Source organism: Hypanus sabinus, chromosome 20 (assembly GCF_030144855.1).
Source record: "Hypanus sabinus isolate sHypSab1 chromosome 20, sHypSab1.hap1, whole genome shotgun sequence".
Classification (NCBI taxonomy): domain Eukaryota; kingdom Metazoa; phylum Chordata; class Chondrichthyes; order Myliobatiformes; family Dasyatidae; genus Hypanus; species Hypanus sabinus.
In genome coordinates, this window is record NC_082725.1 from 62701155 (window position 1) to 62715529 (window position 14375).

At 38.6% G+C, this 14375-nt stretch overlaps 1 protein-coding gene across 3 annotated transcripts in view; it reads right to left on the reverse strand.

Moving 5' to 3' along the window:
• The window catches only part of topbp1 (DNA topoisomerase II binding protein 1), a 128134-nt gene that overhangs the window by 78178 nt on the left and 35581 nt on the right, over nt 1–14375 (reverse strand). For all 3 annotated transcript variants that reach the window (XM_059945629.1, XM_059945628.1, XM_059945630.1), the window contains exons 6-9: nt 6950–7143; nt 4115–4297; nt 3628–3797; nt 3251–3414 (exon numbers count right to left, since the gene is read on the reverse strand). In XM_059945629.1, the coding sequence (XP_059801612.1) occupies nt 3251–3414; nt 3628–3797; nt 4115–4297; nt 6950–7143 (711 nt within the window). The remainder of the gene's footprint in view (nt 1–3250; nt 3415–3627; nt 3798–4114; nt 4298–6949; nt 7144–14375) is intronic.

Consider the following 14375-nt stretch of genomic DNA (forward strand, 5'->3'; position numbering starts at 1 on the left):
TAAATTTGCAGGTACCTGGAATAAAATTTCAAAGGGCAGTAACGGACTCTCAAAATAAAATTTCAGGGAAAAATAAAAGGGAAAAGCAACAGTCAGATAATGTCAGTGGAAAGAGAAACAGGACTGCATTGGAGGTAAAAAAACCTTTGTCAAAATTGGTACAGAAACAAACCCAATTATTTTTTTTAAAATAGAGAGGGTGAGAAAAGGATAAATGAGACAAAGAGAACTTTGATAGGGTGAAAGCACAGTTGTTGTGTAGATAGACTGCACATATGCAACCGAGAATGGTTGGGGGTGTGTAAGGATAAGAGCAAGTCTGAGAGAGAACATGAATAAAGAATCATTTACATTGGGAAATGAGACAAGTTAGAGAAAAAAAGAAATAATGCAGAAGTTGCAAATTGCAAGACTGTAGAAAATATCCAGCAGGCTAGGCTATGCTTATGGAGAGAGAAAAACTGAGCCAGTATTACAGATGGCTAACCTAGTCCAGATCTGTCAAATTCTGATACAAACAGAGAAGTGATTTATCTGAAGTTATGGAATTCAACGTCAAGTTCAGACGGCATCCTCACATTGAGGATGAAGTTCTATTCCTCAAGGTGTTCTATTGGGTTCCTTTTTAAATAGTACAGAAGTCCAAAGAGAAATATGTCAGAGGATAGAGAAGACAGAAGGGACCAGATGCTGGAATCTGAAGCAATGCACAAAGTTGCAGGAATTCATTGGATCAGGCAGCGTCTTCAGTCCAGGTGAAAGATTTCAACTATTTCCCTGCACAACCTGCTGAGTTGCTACAGCTTTATTTGTAGAGAACTGAAAATATGGACAATGGGAAGCAGAGGGATGCCCCTGAGGATTGAACAAAGGAGCCATGTAAAGCATCATCCGATCTGCCTTTTGAATATGAATAACATGATAGGCAGAAACAAACAATCTTAGTTGTGGCCCCTCACCCTTCTCACATTCCTGATCCTCCAGACCAAAGTTCTGGCCACACATCCTGCTTACACTCTGTAGCCCTGGTTCAAATTCCAGACTGATGAGTCGGATGTGAGGCCATCAGGATTTGTGAAAAACCGGATACAGGATTATTGGAATTTTACTGTATATACTTAAACAGACAATACTTATGCATGGATAAGACTGATTGCTAGCAACAGACCCTAACCAATTTGGGTTTCTACAGATATGAATAGAATGATTTCGGTTTTTGCTTAAAATCGAGAGCCTTAGGTTGAATTTTTAAATGGATGAATAGCTGGTTTATTTACAAAGTAAATTAAATAAGGAATATGCACTCTAATTAATTTAATCACTTTGTAGAGATTTGCATTCACTTTGACATGGAAGAGTCTTGTTCTGGTGATCAGTATCAAAAAAAAGCAAACTCAATCCACTGTGATTCAATGTTGTAAAACAATAAAACATGAAAACTTCGAAGAGGATGAATACATCTTTTAATATACAGTCACCGTGTAGTTTTGTATTAAATATGAGACAAATTCAGATTTTCCAGCATCATTTAATAATAGAAACATCTTTCGGTTCTGATGAAAGGAAACATTAAATTTGTTTCCCTCCCTGCACATGCTCTTGGTTTTCTGTTTTGATCTAAAAAGCCAATTAAATATTCGGTTTTATCCTAAGTGGCTACATAATGGGAAGTGAGTTATGTTGCTTCTGAATGACGGTTAGACTCCAAGTTGTACTGTATTTACTTTTGAGAACAATTTTTAAAAAATATTTACTCCCATTAGAGTGCACTCAACTCATGTCCACCAGAATGATTTGAGGAATTAAATGGTTAACTTAAGATAGATGCAGAGAATCTATTTTCTCTGCTGGCAGATGCCAGTGCAAAGTAATTCATGCAGAGAATCAATTATTGCTTCACAAATATTCCCCAGAGGTTTTAAATCCTGCAAATAGGTTTTTTTGTTAGCTAGGGGTTAACCAAGGTAAATTGACTGAACACACAATGATCAAAAGTGTTGGTAATCTAATCAAATAGATGATTTTCAAAGGATTCGTCTTGCTAAAAAGCAAAAAAAAATCTGATGCTATAAATTGGAAGTAAAACAGAAACTATGATTCCAGGGATGGCAGGACTTTCATATGAAGAAAGACTGGATCAACTAGGCTTATACTCACTGGAATTTAGAAGATTGAGGGGGGATCTTATTGAAACTTATAAAATTCTAAAGGGATTGGACAGGCTAGATGCAGGAAGATTGTTTCCGATGTTGGGGAAGTCCAGAACGTGGAGTCATAGTTTAAGGATAAAGGGGAAGCCTTTTAGGACGGAGATGAGGAAAAACTTATTCACACAGAGAGTGGTGGATCTGTGGAATTCTCTGCCACAGGAAACAGTTGAGGCCGGTTCATTGGCTATATTTAAGAGGAAGTTGGATATGGCCCTTGTGGCTAAAGGGATCGGGGGTACGGAGAGAAAGCAGGTACAGGGTTCTGAGTTGGATGATCAACCATGATCATACTGAATGGCGGTGCAGGCTCGAAGGGCCAAATGGCCTACTCCTGCACCTATTTTCTATGTTTCTATAAATATTTAACAGGCAACTTTAGTGGAGAAAAGTTTACATCAAAAGTAATTCACTGAAGCACTGCAAGACATCTGATAATACATAAAGCATCCAAAGTACTTGTTCCTTCTTATCTTTGCTTTGGTAAACTAACTACTATTAACCCATCCCCAAAAAATGTATTTATTTTATTTAGAGATACAACACAGAGATACAGTCACACCCCCAGGATCCTGATTTAACCCCAATCTAATCACAAGGCAATTTTACAATGACTAATTAACCTACTCAGTATATCTTTGGACTCTGGGAGAAAACAAGAGCACACGGAAAAAGCCCATGCTGTCCACACAGAGAACGTATGTATTTCTTATAAATGACACCACAATTGAACTTTGAAGCCTGAGATGTAATAACACCCCACTAACTGCTATGCTACTATAGCGCCCAGCACATACCTACACCATCAAATCCTAAACCTACTATGTTTTTCCTGTAGTTACCAACTGCAGCCTTACCTTGAACAAGAAATGTTTCTTGACAATACGTCAGCAGATTAATACAAGTTACGTGCTTAAACCAACAAACAGCTGCAAACAAGGTTTTTGTATTGTAAAGGGAAGATATGATGTAAAATTGCACACAAACATAATTATATTCATTCCACTCGTCAACTTTTTGTACCAAGCATGCAATGACAATACCTGTGTGACATTTTATTTAAACATTGTTTCAGCTCCTTATCTTCTTCTCCCACAATTATATGAGAAACATCTTCAGAGATTTGATTAAATCGAACACCTCCTCCGAAGTTAATCATCCGTCTTAATTTATCCAACTTCTTACCACCAAATCCAGATAAATATATCTAACAAAGATATTTATACATCCATATGTTAGATTATATATGTAGAGTTACTAGTTTACAACTCATTTGTCAGAAAAATAATATACTGTAATTAAAAGATTTCATAAAAATGTCCTCAAAATGCTTATATGTAATCAAACATACAGCAATATAGATTATCATTGTAGTTTCAGTCAAATAAGATTAACTATTGAAGATTTTAAGTATTCTTACTTTACATCCATCCAACAAATCCTCAGGAACTTCAGAAAGATTAAGATCCACTGCTTCAAGATAGTCATTAGGCATTTCCAGCCTAGCAGTCATGGCAGAGGAGAATGCAGACTCATTGATGCAGCTCATACTAATATTGGAAATATGGCTCACATCTGACAGAGGACGAGCTAAGAATAGGCGAAATGCCAATAGTAAAGAGACAACTAGTCAATGAAATGAGTGAAGCTTAGCTAACAGCTGAGAATAAACTTATAGGTATTTTATATACTTGTTAATTAAAATCTAGTTAACTAAAACAACTTCCATTTTCAAAGTAGAGTAGACTGAAGTACATACATGTTACCATATACAATCCTGAGATTCCTTTTTTGGGTAATCACAGTAAAAAATTGTTACATTGGGTTTTAAACAAAATCAATTTAGAAATACCAAATTCTAAGGTGCCACCATAAAGACAAGGAAAACACAAGTATGTCCTACTTACGGTTCAGTGCATCTTCAATATTTGTAGGAGTTGAAGTGCTTGGAGCCAAATCTTTAGATTTTCTTTCTGGTTCTACTTTATAATTACTTTCATCTTGGCAAGCACCCAGTTTAATAGAATCAAAAAACCACTGGATAGACACGCAATATACATTCCACTTTTGTGCACATTCATACTTCTGACCTGAGCAGACAGCAGAAACACATGCAATTCAATGAGTCATACTATTTTCTCTATATTGATTAAGTGAACATATACTTTTGAATAAATTCTGTCAACTATTCAAAGACAAGGAATGTTGTATTTAGACATCTGAAGTACAGAGAACTACTGGAGAATTACTTCATGAACTACACAATGGTTACTATTCTGCAGTGTGCACTATGTGATGGATATTTACAGCCTCTGGAACAAATGTTACGACAAAAGTGGGATTTGATGGGGAGGAAGAGACCTGGTTCTGTTTACAGTGAAAGTAAATTTGGAGAAAGATTTGTCAAAACATAAAACTATAGAGAGAATTATCAAGAAAGAATAAGTTCAAAATACTGTTCAATAACTTGTATTTGATGAAAGCAGGTATTTCTACATTACTAAGGAACTATGCAAGCAGAGAAGAACACTACACAATTAAGGAAATTGTTGTAGAAGCATATAGAAAACTGAAAGGGAGTAGACTTCCCAATTTGCAAACTGGAGTGCAGACCAACTGTTATTATTAGTATACTAAACAATCAATGGTCAATATAAGTACATCCATTTTGTTGATTTGCACTTCACCTAGTTTTAAAAGCATTCTGAAAATTTTACTTATTTACACTATTAAAGAGCCAAAAGTGAATTCTTGAAATTACAGCCAAGTTCAAAGAAATCTAACATAGTAGATACAAAAGTTGATATATCCAAATCAGATCAGTAATCAATCAAGCCATAAAGATGACAGAGGCTGTTATGCTCAAGTCTTACATCCTTTCAGACTATCCCTTCGAACTCTGATGATGGAGACGAGGAAGAAATGCAAGCTCTGGAATCAGTTCAAAGTAAGACTCTGATTTCTACTGTCAGAGAACTTTATTTGTGAGAAAAGAGTGGAGAACTTTGAATTTCAGCTGGTGAAGAGGGATTTGACATATCACTGAAAAATGCAAGATAACTCAAGATCTTAACTAAAGAGAGGTAGATCCTGGAGACCAAATTTCAATTGGTCAAGCACAATTGACAATAAGTCAACTTAACATAATGAATGTTAGATTGAGGACTATAAAACCTTTAGATTGTTGTCCATTTGAAACACTTAACACTCTCCATGGAGAGTGTTATAATATTTATTAATATAATATAATCAATTATTTGACATGAACTTCAAGATAGGGTACTGGAGACAAGAACAATAATAATTTAAAAACTGGATTCCAATATTGTCTATTATTGCGTGGTGGTATTTTCTCATTATTAGGCACTAACCATATGTAGATAAATACGAACCCACATGTGGATTGCTGCATTTGTTTAGAAACTAAAAGATAGTAACCTCTAGAGCCAAAGTAAGTAATTAGGCAGTGCAAGGAAGCAGGTCAGAAAAAGCTTGATTAACTAAGAGGTAGTTGTGAGAATCTCAGGAACATATTGACAGAAACTGCATTATAGCAAACAAAAGTAAATTGGTGTATAATCAATAAAACTTGCAAAGACTTTAAGGGTTCATGGTTTGTGAGGCCAGTTTCCACTTTCACATTCCCACATACACTGAATGGTTTATAACTCACTTATGTTGACCAACTGTCTTAACTATGTTAGCAGCTTTGAAAGGCTGAATGTAGATTCTCTGTAGAAATTATTGGTGGACCATGAACACTGACTAGAAACAGGCCTTGGTGTACCACAGCAAAATTGATAAATCTTGGGGTTGATACAACTAGCTGCCAAACATCTGAACAGAAGGTCTCCAGACTAAGTTATCTTACTCTTGACTTCAAACAACTGGATAGGCAAATTAAATATTTCCTGCTCCTATAAGCAACAATCAGAGCTAGCAGCATACTGCAGTCCAAGAATAAAGAGAAGACTTAAATGAAGATCAGACCATGTTTTATGAGTAATTAATGCATAAAACCAAGTAATTGCAAAGGGTTCATGAACTTTTTGCAACTATATGTGCATAAAGTACTGAGGGCACTGCATACATAGCTACAGAAATTTCTAATGAACAATTATGTAAATATTTCACATGATTAAGTGAAAATGGCTTTCTTCATTTTGTCATCTATTGACTCATGTGTCATTTACCAATCCAGCTGCGGTCACAACTCATTTACAAATACAGTGCTCTTTTTACACTCAAAGCAGCACAGTGATAAACAGCACACTATTAACGATACAATTTTTTTTCTAAAACTAGATAACACCTGTATCTTGAGCATAATTAAGATAAAAACAATGGTAGCTTTATTTAGAAAGAAGTGGAGCCAAAACAGAAATAATAACTGCAATATTAAAATTTCAAAGTTTGAAGTACATTATCCAAGTAGCCAAACATAAAACAACCTTGAGATTCATCTCCTTACAGGAAGCCACAGAGCAAAGAAACCCAAAAGAATCCATTTAAATAAAAGACCAAACACCCAATGCACAGAGAGAAAAAAAACAAATCGTGCAAGCAATAAAATAAGAAAATAGCATTTAGAACAAAATGAGTCCATAGCTCAGAAGAGCCAAAGCAGGCCACAGCCTCATTTCAGTGTAGATTCCTGTAAATAACACAAAACACTATTGCACTGTAGATTTCACAATGGCAAATTTGCTAAGTATAATAACTGTCAGATATGGAGTGTTTACCTTTAGCTTCTTGTACAATGAGATGTGTGCATTCATTCATCTTCAGCTGTCCAGTGTACCGACCCCCATTATCCAGGGTAAGTCGCTGCACTTCCTGTCGGTCCAAGCTGCTGAGTCCCGTCACACAGATGGTGCAGCCAAGGAATGGAGGACAGAGATGCTCCTCCATATTCACATCTGCAAGGTTAATCATTCTGTTTGAAAGAAACCAAGAATCAAACTTGTGCAAGTAATGACAGAGTAACAGTTTCATTGTGAGCTTGTCTCTACATACCAATAAATGAAATGTAATTTTGAACACACTAAAATGCTTTTAGTTAGTGACCACATTCTCAGGGGAGATTCCAAAGTTCTTTGCATCTAATGAATTCTTAAGCATAGTTACTGCTAATAGGTACATGCAGCTACTTCATATCTATCATATCAATTCACTAGAGTTCTTTTAAATCATTTTAACAGTAACTGCAAAGTTTTAGAGCACAACCCATTTTTAATATCACATTGATACCTACCAATTAACATCATATTTGAAGTCACAATTTTTTTTTAGCACTGGAACCACAAGGACCCACTCTCTGAGTCCTCCAAAATCCGATTCGGTTTCATTATAGCCAGTTTCCTCTTGCTTACACAAAGCCACTTTAAGTTCTAACTTTCCTTGACATTTAAGAAAAGTTTCTGCTAACCTCTGTGTTCTTTTCAATGAACAGTAATCTTGAATGGCCTGAACTCATCTGCACAGTCTGTCATGAAACTGATGGGTACTCAAGAGTTTTTGTGCATATTAATTTAACCCAGATATCATGAAGTTGACATTAGTGATCTATCTCTCTCCATAGTTTAACCTTTTCCACTCTCAAAGGAATCAACTTAAGTACCAAAAGCATGGGATAGTTATTGGCTCACCTCATCATTATATAGCCTGAAAATGTAATGCCTGAAAGATTATTTTTTTGGAAAAAAAAGTACATTAAGCCATTAACATCAGCTGGCACTTCAAATGAAACACTGAATTTATGTCTATGAATTGCAGATTTCAAAAATAACAGACTGCAATTTTAATGATAATGTTTCACTTTCACTGAGGAGTGACTTGGATCTGCTCCAATCTGCCTACTGTCAAAACAGGTCAACAGCAGATGCCATTTCATTGGCTCTTCACTCAACCCTGGAACATCTGGGCAGTAAGATGTATACATCAGGATGCTCTTCATTGACTACATCATTTTAAATCGAAGCAAGAGGTGGAGAGGGAAGAAGTAAAGGCATCTCGGAGAGAAGCGGTTTTTTAAAAACTGATCTGGGAAAAGGGGCTAGACTGCGCAGGCGCGTGAGTTTTTAAAAAAAGAACACCACATACAACGGCCATCGACGGAGAGAACTGAGGCAGAGAGCAACGGCTTCGGCTCAACAGGCAGAGGCAAGGTCTGTACGGGGCACGACTGCGCAAGCACGTGAAAGTTGGCCTCTGTGATCAGTAGGAGAATTTAAAAAGCGAGCATAGGCGGAGGATGGGCTTCACTCAAGTGAGGTAAGGCCAGGTAAGCTCCTTTAATTAATTGAATTACCTTAGGAATAGGTAATTGAGGCAGCAGTTAGGCAGTTGAGTGTAGTATGTGGGAAGTCAGGCTGAGCATAATTGTCCCTGATGATTATACCTGCAAAAAGTGCATCCAGCTGCAGCTCCTGACAAACTGTGTTAGGGAACTGGAGCTGGATGAACTTTGGATCATTCGGGAGGCAGAGGCAGAAATAAACAGGAGTTTCAGGGAGATAGTCACCCCTAAGAGTCAGGAGACAGGTAGCTGGGTGACTGTCAGGAGAAGGAAGGGGATTAGACAGAATGAGCAGAGCACCCCTGCGGCCGTTCCCATCAATAATAAGTATACCATTTTGGATACTGTCGGTGGGGACTACCTACCAGGGACAAGTTGCAGTGGTTGCGTCTCTGCTGCCGAGACTGGACCCTCAGCTCAGAAAGGAAGGAGGGAAGGAGGGAAAAGAGGAGCAGTAGTGATAGGGGATTTGATAGTTAAGGGGACAGACAGGAGGTTCTGTGGAAGAGATCGAGAACCCCAGATGATCTGTTGACTCCCTGGTGCCAGGGTCTATGATATCTCGGATCGAGTTCTCAGTATTCTCTGGAGGGTGAGCAGCTGGATGTCGTGGCCCATGCAGGGACCAATGACATGGGTAGGAAGAGTGAGGAGGCCGTGAAAGGTGAGTTTAGGGAGTTAGGCACCAAGTTAACAGACAGGACCTCCAGGATAGCAATCTCAGGATTGCTACCAGTGCCACGTACAGGTGGTTTTAGAAATAATAAGATAACATGTGGCTGAAAACATGGTGCAGGAGGGAGGGCTTCAGATTTATAGATAATTGGGCAGTTTTCCAGGGAAGGTGGGACCTGTTCCAGTGGGACGGTTTACATCTGAACTGGAGGGGGACAAATATTCTTGCAGGTAGGTTTGCTAAAGAGGCTCCAGTGGATTTAAACTAGATACAAGGGGGGGAAGGGAACCAGAGTGTAGGAACAGATGTATGGAAGAAGGAAGAAAAAGAAGATAGTAAAGTTGTTTGCACTGTTAGAGATAAAAAGAGAAGAAGAGGTGGAGAACATCTTAAATGCATTTATTTTAATGCTAGGAGCATTGTAAGAAAGATGGATTAGCTTAGAGCATGGATTGATACCTGGAAATATGATGTTGTAGCTACTAGTGAAACATAGTGTGATTGGCAACCAAATATTCCTGGATTTCATTGCTTCAGATGTGATAGAATCGGAGGGACGAGAGGGGGAGGTATTGCATTGCTCCACAGAGAAAATATTACAGCGGTGCTCTGGCCGGATAGATTAGAGGGTTCATCTAGGGAGGCTATATGGGTGGAATTGAGGAATGGGAAAGGTGTAGTAACACTTTTAGGGGTGTATTACAGACCACCTAATAGGGAGCGAGAATTGGAGGAGCAAATTTGTAAGGAGACAGCAGATATTTGTAGTAAGCACAGGGTTGTGATTATGGGAGATTTTAATTTTCCACACATAGACTGGGAAGTCCATACTGTAAAAGGGATGGATGATTTGGAGTTTGTAAAATGTGTGCAGGATAGTTTCCTGCAGCAATACATAGAGGTACAAACTAGAGAAGGGGCAGTGTTTGCTAGTTTACTATACTTTACTATAATTGCTAGTTTACTCTTAGAACCCCCTTTAAACAATGGAACAACATGAGCAATATGCCAACTCTCCAGCACCATCCCTGTTTCTAATGACATTTGAAATATTTCTGTCCTGTTAGGGAATGAGATAGGTCAGGTGACGGAGGTATGTGTTGAGCAGCACTTCAGGTTCAGTGATCACAATGCCATTAGTTTCAATATAATTATGGAGAAGGATAGGACTGGACCCAGGGTTCAGATTTTTGTTTAGAGAAAGGCTAACTTTCAGGAGATGCAGAAGTATTTAGGAGTGGATTGGGACAATTTGTTTTATGGGAAGGATGTAGTAGAGAAATGGAGGTCATTTAAAGGTGAAATTTTGAGGGTATAGAATCTTTATGTTCCTGTTAGGTTGAAAGGAAAGGTTAAAAGTTTGAGAGGGCCATGGTTTTCAAGGGATATTGAAAACTTGGTTCGGAAAAAGAGAGAGATCTACAATAAATATAGACAGCATGGAGTAAATGAGGTGGTCGAGGAATATAAAGAATGTAGAAAGAATCTTAATAAAGAAATTAGAAAAGGTAAAAGAAGATAAGAGGTTGCTTTGGCAAGTAAGGTGAAAATAAATCTAAAGGGCTTCTACAGTTATATTAATAGCAAAAGGATAGTGAGGGATAAAATTGGTCCCTTAGAGAACCAGAGTGGACAGCTATGTGTGGAGCCAAAAGCGATGGGGGAGATTTTGAATAATTTCTTTTCGTCGGTATTCACTAAGGAGAAGGATATTGAATTGTGTAAGGTAAGGGAAACAAGTAGGGAATCGTTATGGAAACTATAAAGATTAAAGAGGAGGAAGTATTGACGCTTTTAAGGAATATAAAAGTGGATAAATCTCCAGGTCCTGACAGGATATTCCCTCGGACCTTGAAGGAAGTAACTGTAGAAATAGCAGGGGCTCTGACAGAAATATTTCAAATGTCATTAGAAACGGGGATGGTGCTGGAGGATTGGCATATTGTTCATGTTGTTCCATTGTTTAAAAAGGGTTCTAAAAGTAAACTAGCAATTATAGGCCTGTAAGTTTGACGTCAGTGGTGGGTAAATTAATGGAAAGTATTCTTAGAGAAGGTATATATAATTATCTGGATAGTCAGGGTCTGATTAGGAATAGTCAACATGGATTTGTGCATGGAAGGTCATGTTTGAAAAATCTTTTTGAATTTTTTTGAAAAGATTACTAGGAAAGTTGACGAGGGTAAAGCAGTGGATATTGTCTATATGGACTTCAGTAAGGTCTTAGACAAGGTTCCACACGGAAGGTTAGTTAGGAAGGTTCAATTGTTGGGTATTAGTATTCAAATAGTAAAATGGATTCAACAGTGGCTGGATGGGAGATGCCAGAGAGTAGTGGTGGACAACTATTAATCAGGTTGAAGGCTGGTGATCAGTGGTGTGCCTCAAGGATCTGTACTGGGTCCAATGTTGTTTGTCATATTGTTACGTACTCATGACACATGACAGTGGTGCCCTTGTCATGTGACTGGGGTTGAAGCTATACTGGACTTGAGGTGATGGTCTTGTGATGGTGGAGTGACGTCATTTTCCCACCAGTAGAGGTCATGTGACAGGTTTTTTTTATATACAGGTTATAAAAGGTAGACCCCACCCTGTGAGGAGGGGCAGTTCGTGGCTGGATTTGCCAAGTTGACTTCATGCCACTGCGTGTTTTAAGTGATGACGCAGTTTAGCTGAAGGATGAAGTTTTTATCTAATGCCTAAAGTTTAAAAGGTTATTGCCAGCAGGTTCTTTACGATTCTGTTAGATTCAAGAAATTAGTGGAGAGTGAAGATCGACGTTCGGGAGTTAAAGATCGAGGAGAATCGCTTTCTACGGTGAAACGGGTTTCGACCTTTGTTTGATCCTTATTTGGAAGGATTTCGTTGACTATCTTCGTGTTAATCCCTGGGTTTAACCAGAAAGGATTGAAGGTAGTGAGGAAGGAAAGGTCAGTGCCTTTAAGCCGTTTCGTTTCGTAAAATCTTCGTGGGAAGTTCGACGTCGGGGATCGAAGCCAAGCGACGTGAAAGAGAATTTAAATCATCTTATAAAGTCTCTCCTTTTTTTTTAAATGGACTGTGAGCATATCGAACTTTTGGCAATACCACTTTAAAGAACTGTTTTTGCAATATCGCTTTAAGAACTGTTTGGGCCGCCGCTCAGCAGTTGATTTCCGGTTACGTTAGTGTTTGTTAACTTTTTGGGGGTTTGTTTTCTGTGTTTAATAAACGTTTTGTTTGTTAAAAAAAAACCCTTGCCAAACTCATATTTATTGTTGCCTGAATACGTAACAATATACATTAATGATCTGGATGATGGGGTGGTAAATTGGATTAGAAAGTATGCAGATGATACTAAGATAGGTGGCGTTGTGGATAATGAAGTAGGTTTTCAAACCTTGCAGAGATTTAGGCCAGTTAGAAGAGCGGGCTGAAAGATGGCAGATGGAGTTTAATGCTGATAAGTGTGAGGTGCTACATTTTGGTAGGAATAATCAAAATAGAACATACATGGTAAATGGTAAGGCACTGAAGAATGCAGTAGAACAGAGTGATCTAGGAATAATAGTGCATAATCCCCTGAAGGTGGAATCTCATGTGGATAGGGTGGTGAAGAAAGCTTTTGGTATGCTGGCCTTTATAAATCAGAGTATTGAGTATAGGAGTTGGGACGTAATGTTAAAATTGTACTAAGTATTGGTAAGGCCAAATTTGGAGTATTGTGTACAGTTCTGGTCACCGAATTATAGGAAAGATGTCAACAAAATAGAGAGAATACAGAAAAGATTTACTAGAATGTTACCTGGGTTTCAGCACCTAAGTCACAGAGAAAGGTTGAACAAGTTAGGCCTTTGTTCTTTGGAGAGTAGAAGGTTGAGGGGGGACTTGATTGAGGTATTTAAAATTATGAGGGGGATAGAGTTGACGTGGATAGGCTTTTTCCATTGAGAGTAGGGGAGATTCAAACAAAAGGACACAAATTAAGAGTTAGGGGGCAAAAGTTTAGGGGTAACATGAGGGGGAATTTCTTTACTCAGAGAGTGGTAGCTGTGTGGAATGAGCTTCCAGTAGAAGTGGCAGAGGTAGGATCGGTATTGTCATTTAAAGTAAAATTGGATAGGTATATTGACAGGAAAGGAATGGAGGGTTATGGGCTGAGTGCAGGTCGGTGGGACTAGGTGAGGGTAAGCGTTCAGCACAGACTAGAAGGGCCGAGATGGTCTGTTTCCGCGCTGTAATTGTTATATGGACTACAACTCTGCATTCAATACTATCATCCCCTCAAACCTGATAAGCTCCAAGACCTAGACCTCCATACCTTCTTGTACAACTGGACCTTCGAATTCTTCATCGTAGATCCAGTCAGTTTGGAATGGCAACAACATCTCCACAATCACTATCAGCACAGGTGTCTGTGTGCTTAGACCCCTGCTCTAATCGCTTTGTTCTTGTGATTGTCGCACTATGTACAGCTCCAATTCCATATTTAAGTTCCACAATTCCACTGTTGTTGGCTGAATCAAAGGTGGAAATGAAACAGCATATAGAAAGGAAACTGAAAATCTGGTTGTATGGCATCACAACAAGAAGCTCTCACTCAACATCAGCAAAACCAATGATCTGATTATTTACTACAGAAGGAAGAATCTGGAGGTTCATAAGCCAACCTCATTAGGGGATTGGAGGTGGAGAGGATCAGTAACTAAGTACCTTGACGTTATAATTTCAGGGGATCTTTCCTGGGACCAGCACTTACGTACCATTACGAAGAAAGCACAGCAGCACCTCTACTCTCCAGGAGGTTTTCACAGGTTTGGCATGTCATCTAAAACTTTGACCAACATCTATAAATGCACAATGGAGAGCATCCTGACTGTTTCTCTCATAGCCTGGTATGGAAACACCAATGTCCAATAACAGAAAAGCCTAGTAAAGTAGTGGATACAGCCCAGTTCATCACAGGAAATGCCCTTCCCCACCATTGCGCGCATTTACAAGGAGAGCTGGTACAAAAGCAGTACTGTATCCATCAAGGACCTCCACCACCCAGCCATGCTTTCTTCTCACTGCTGCCATTGAGGTGGTGGTACAGGAGCTTCAGGTCCCACACCACCAGGTTCAGAAACAGTTATTACCCTTCAACCATCAAGCTCTTGAAACAGTGTGGATAACTTCACTCACTTCAACGGAGTTGATTCCATAACCTATG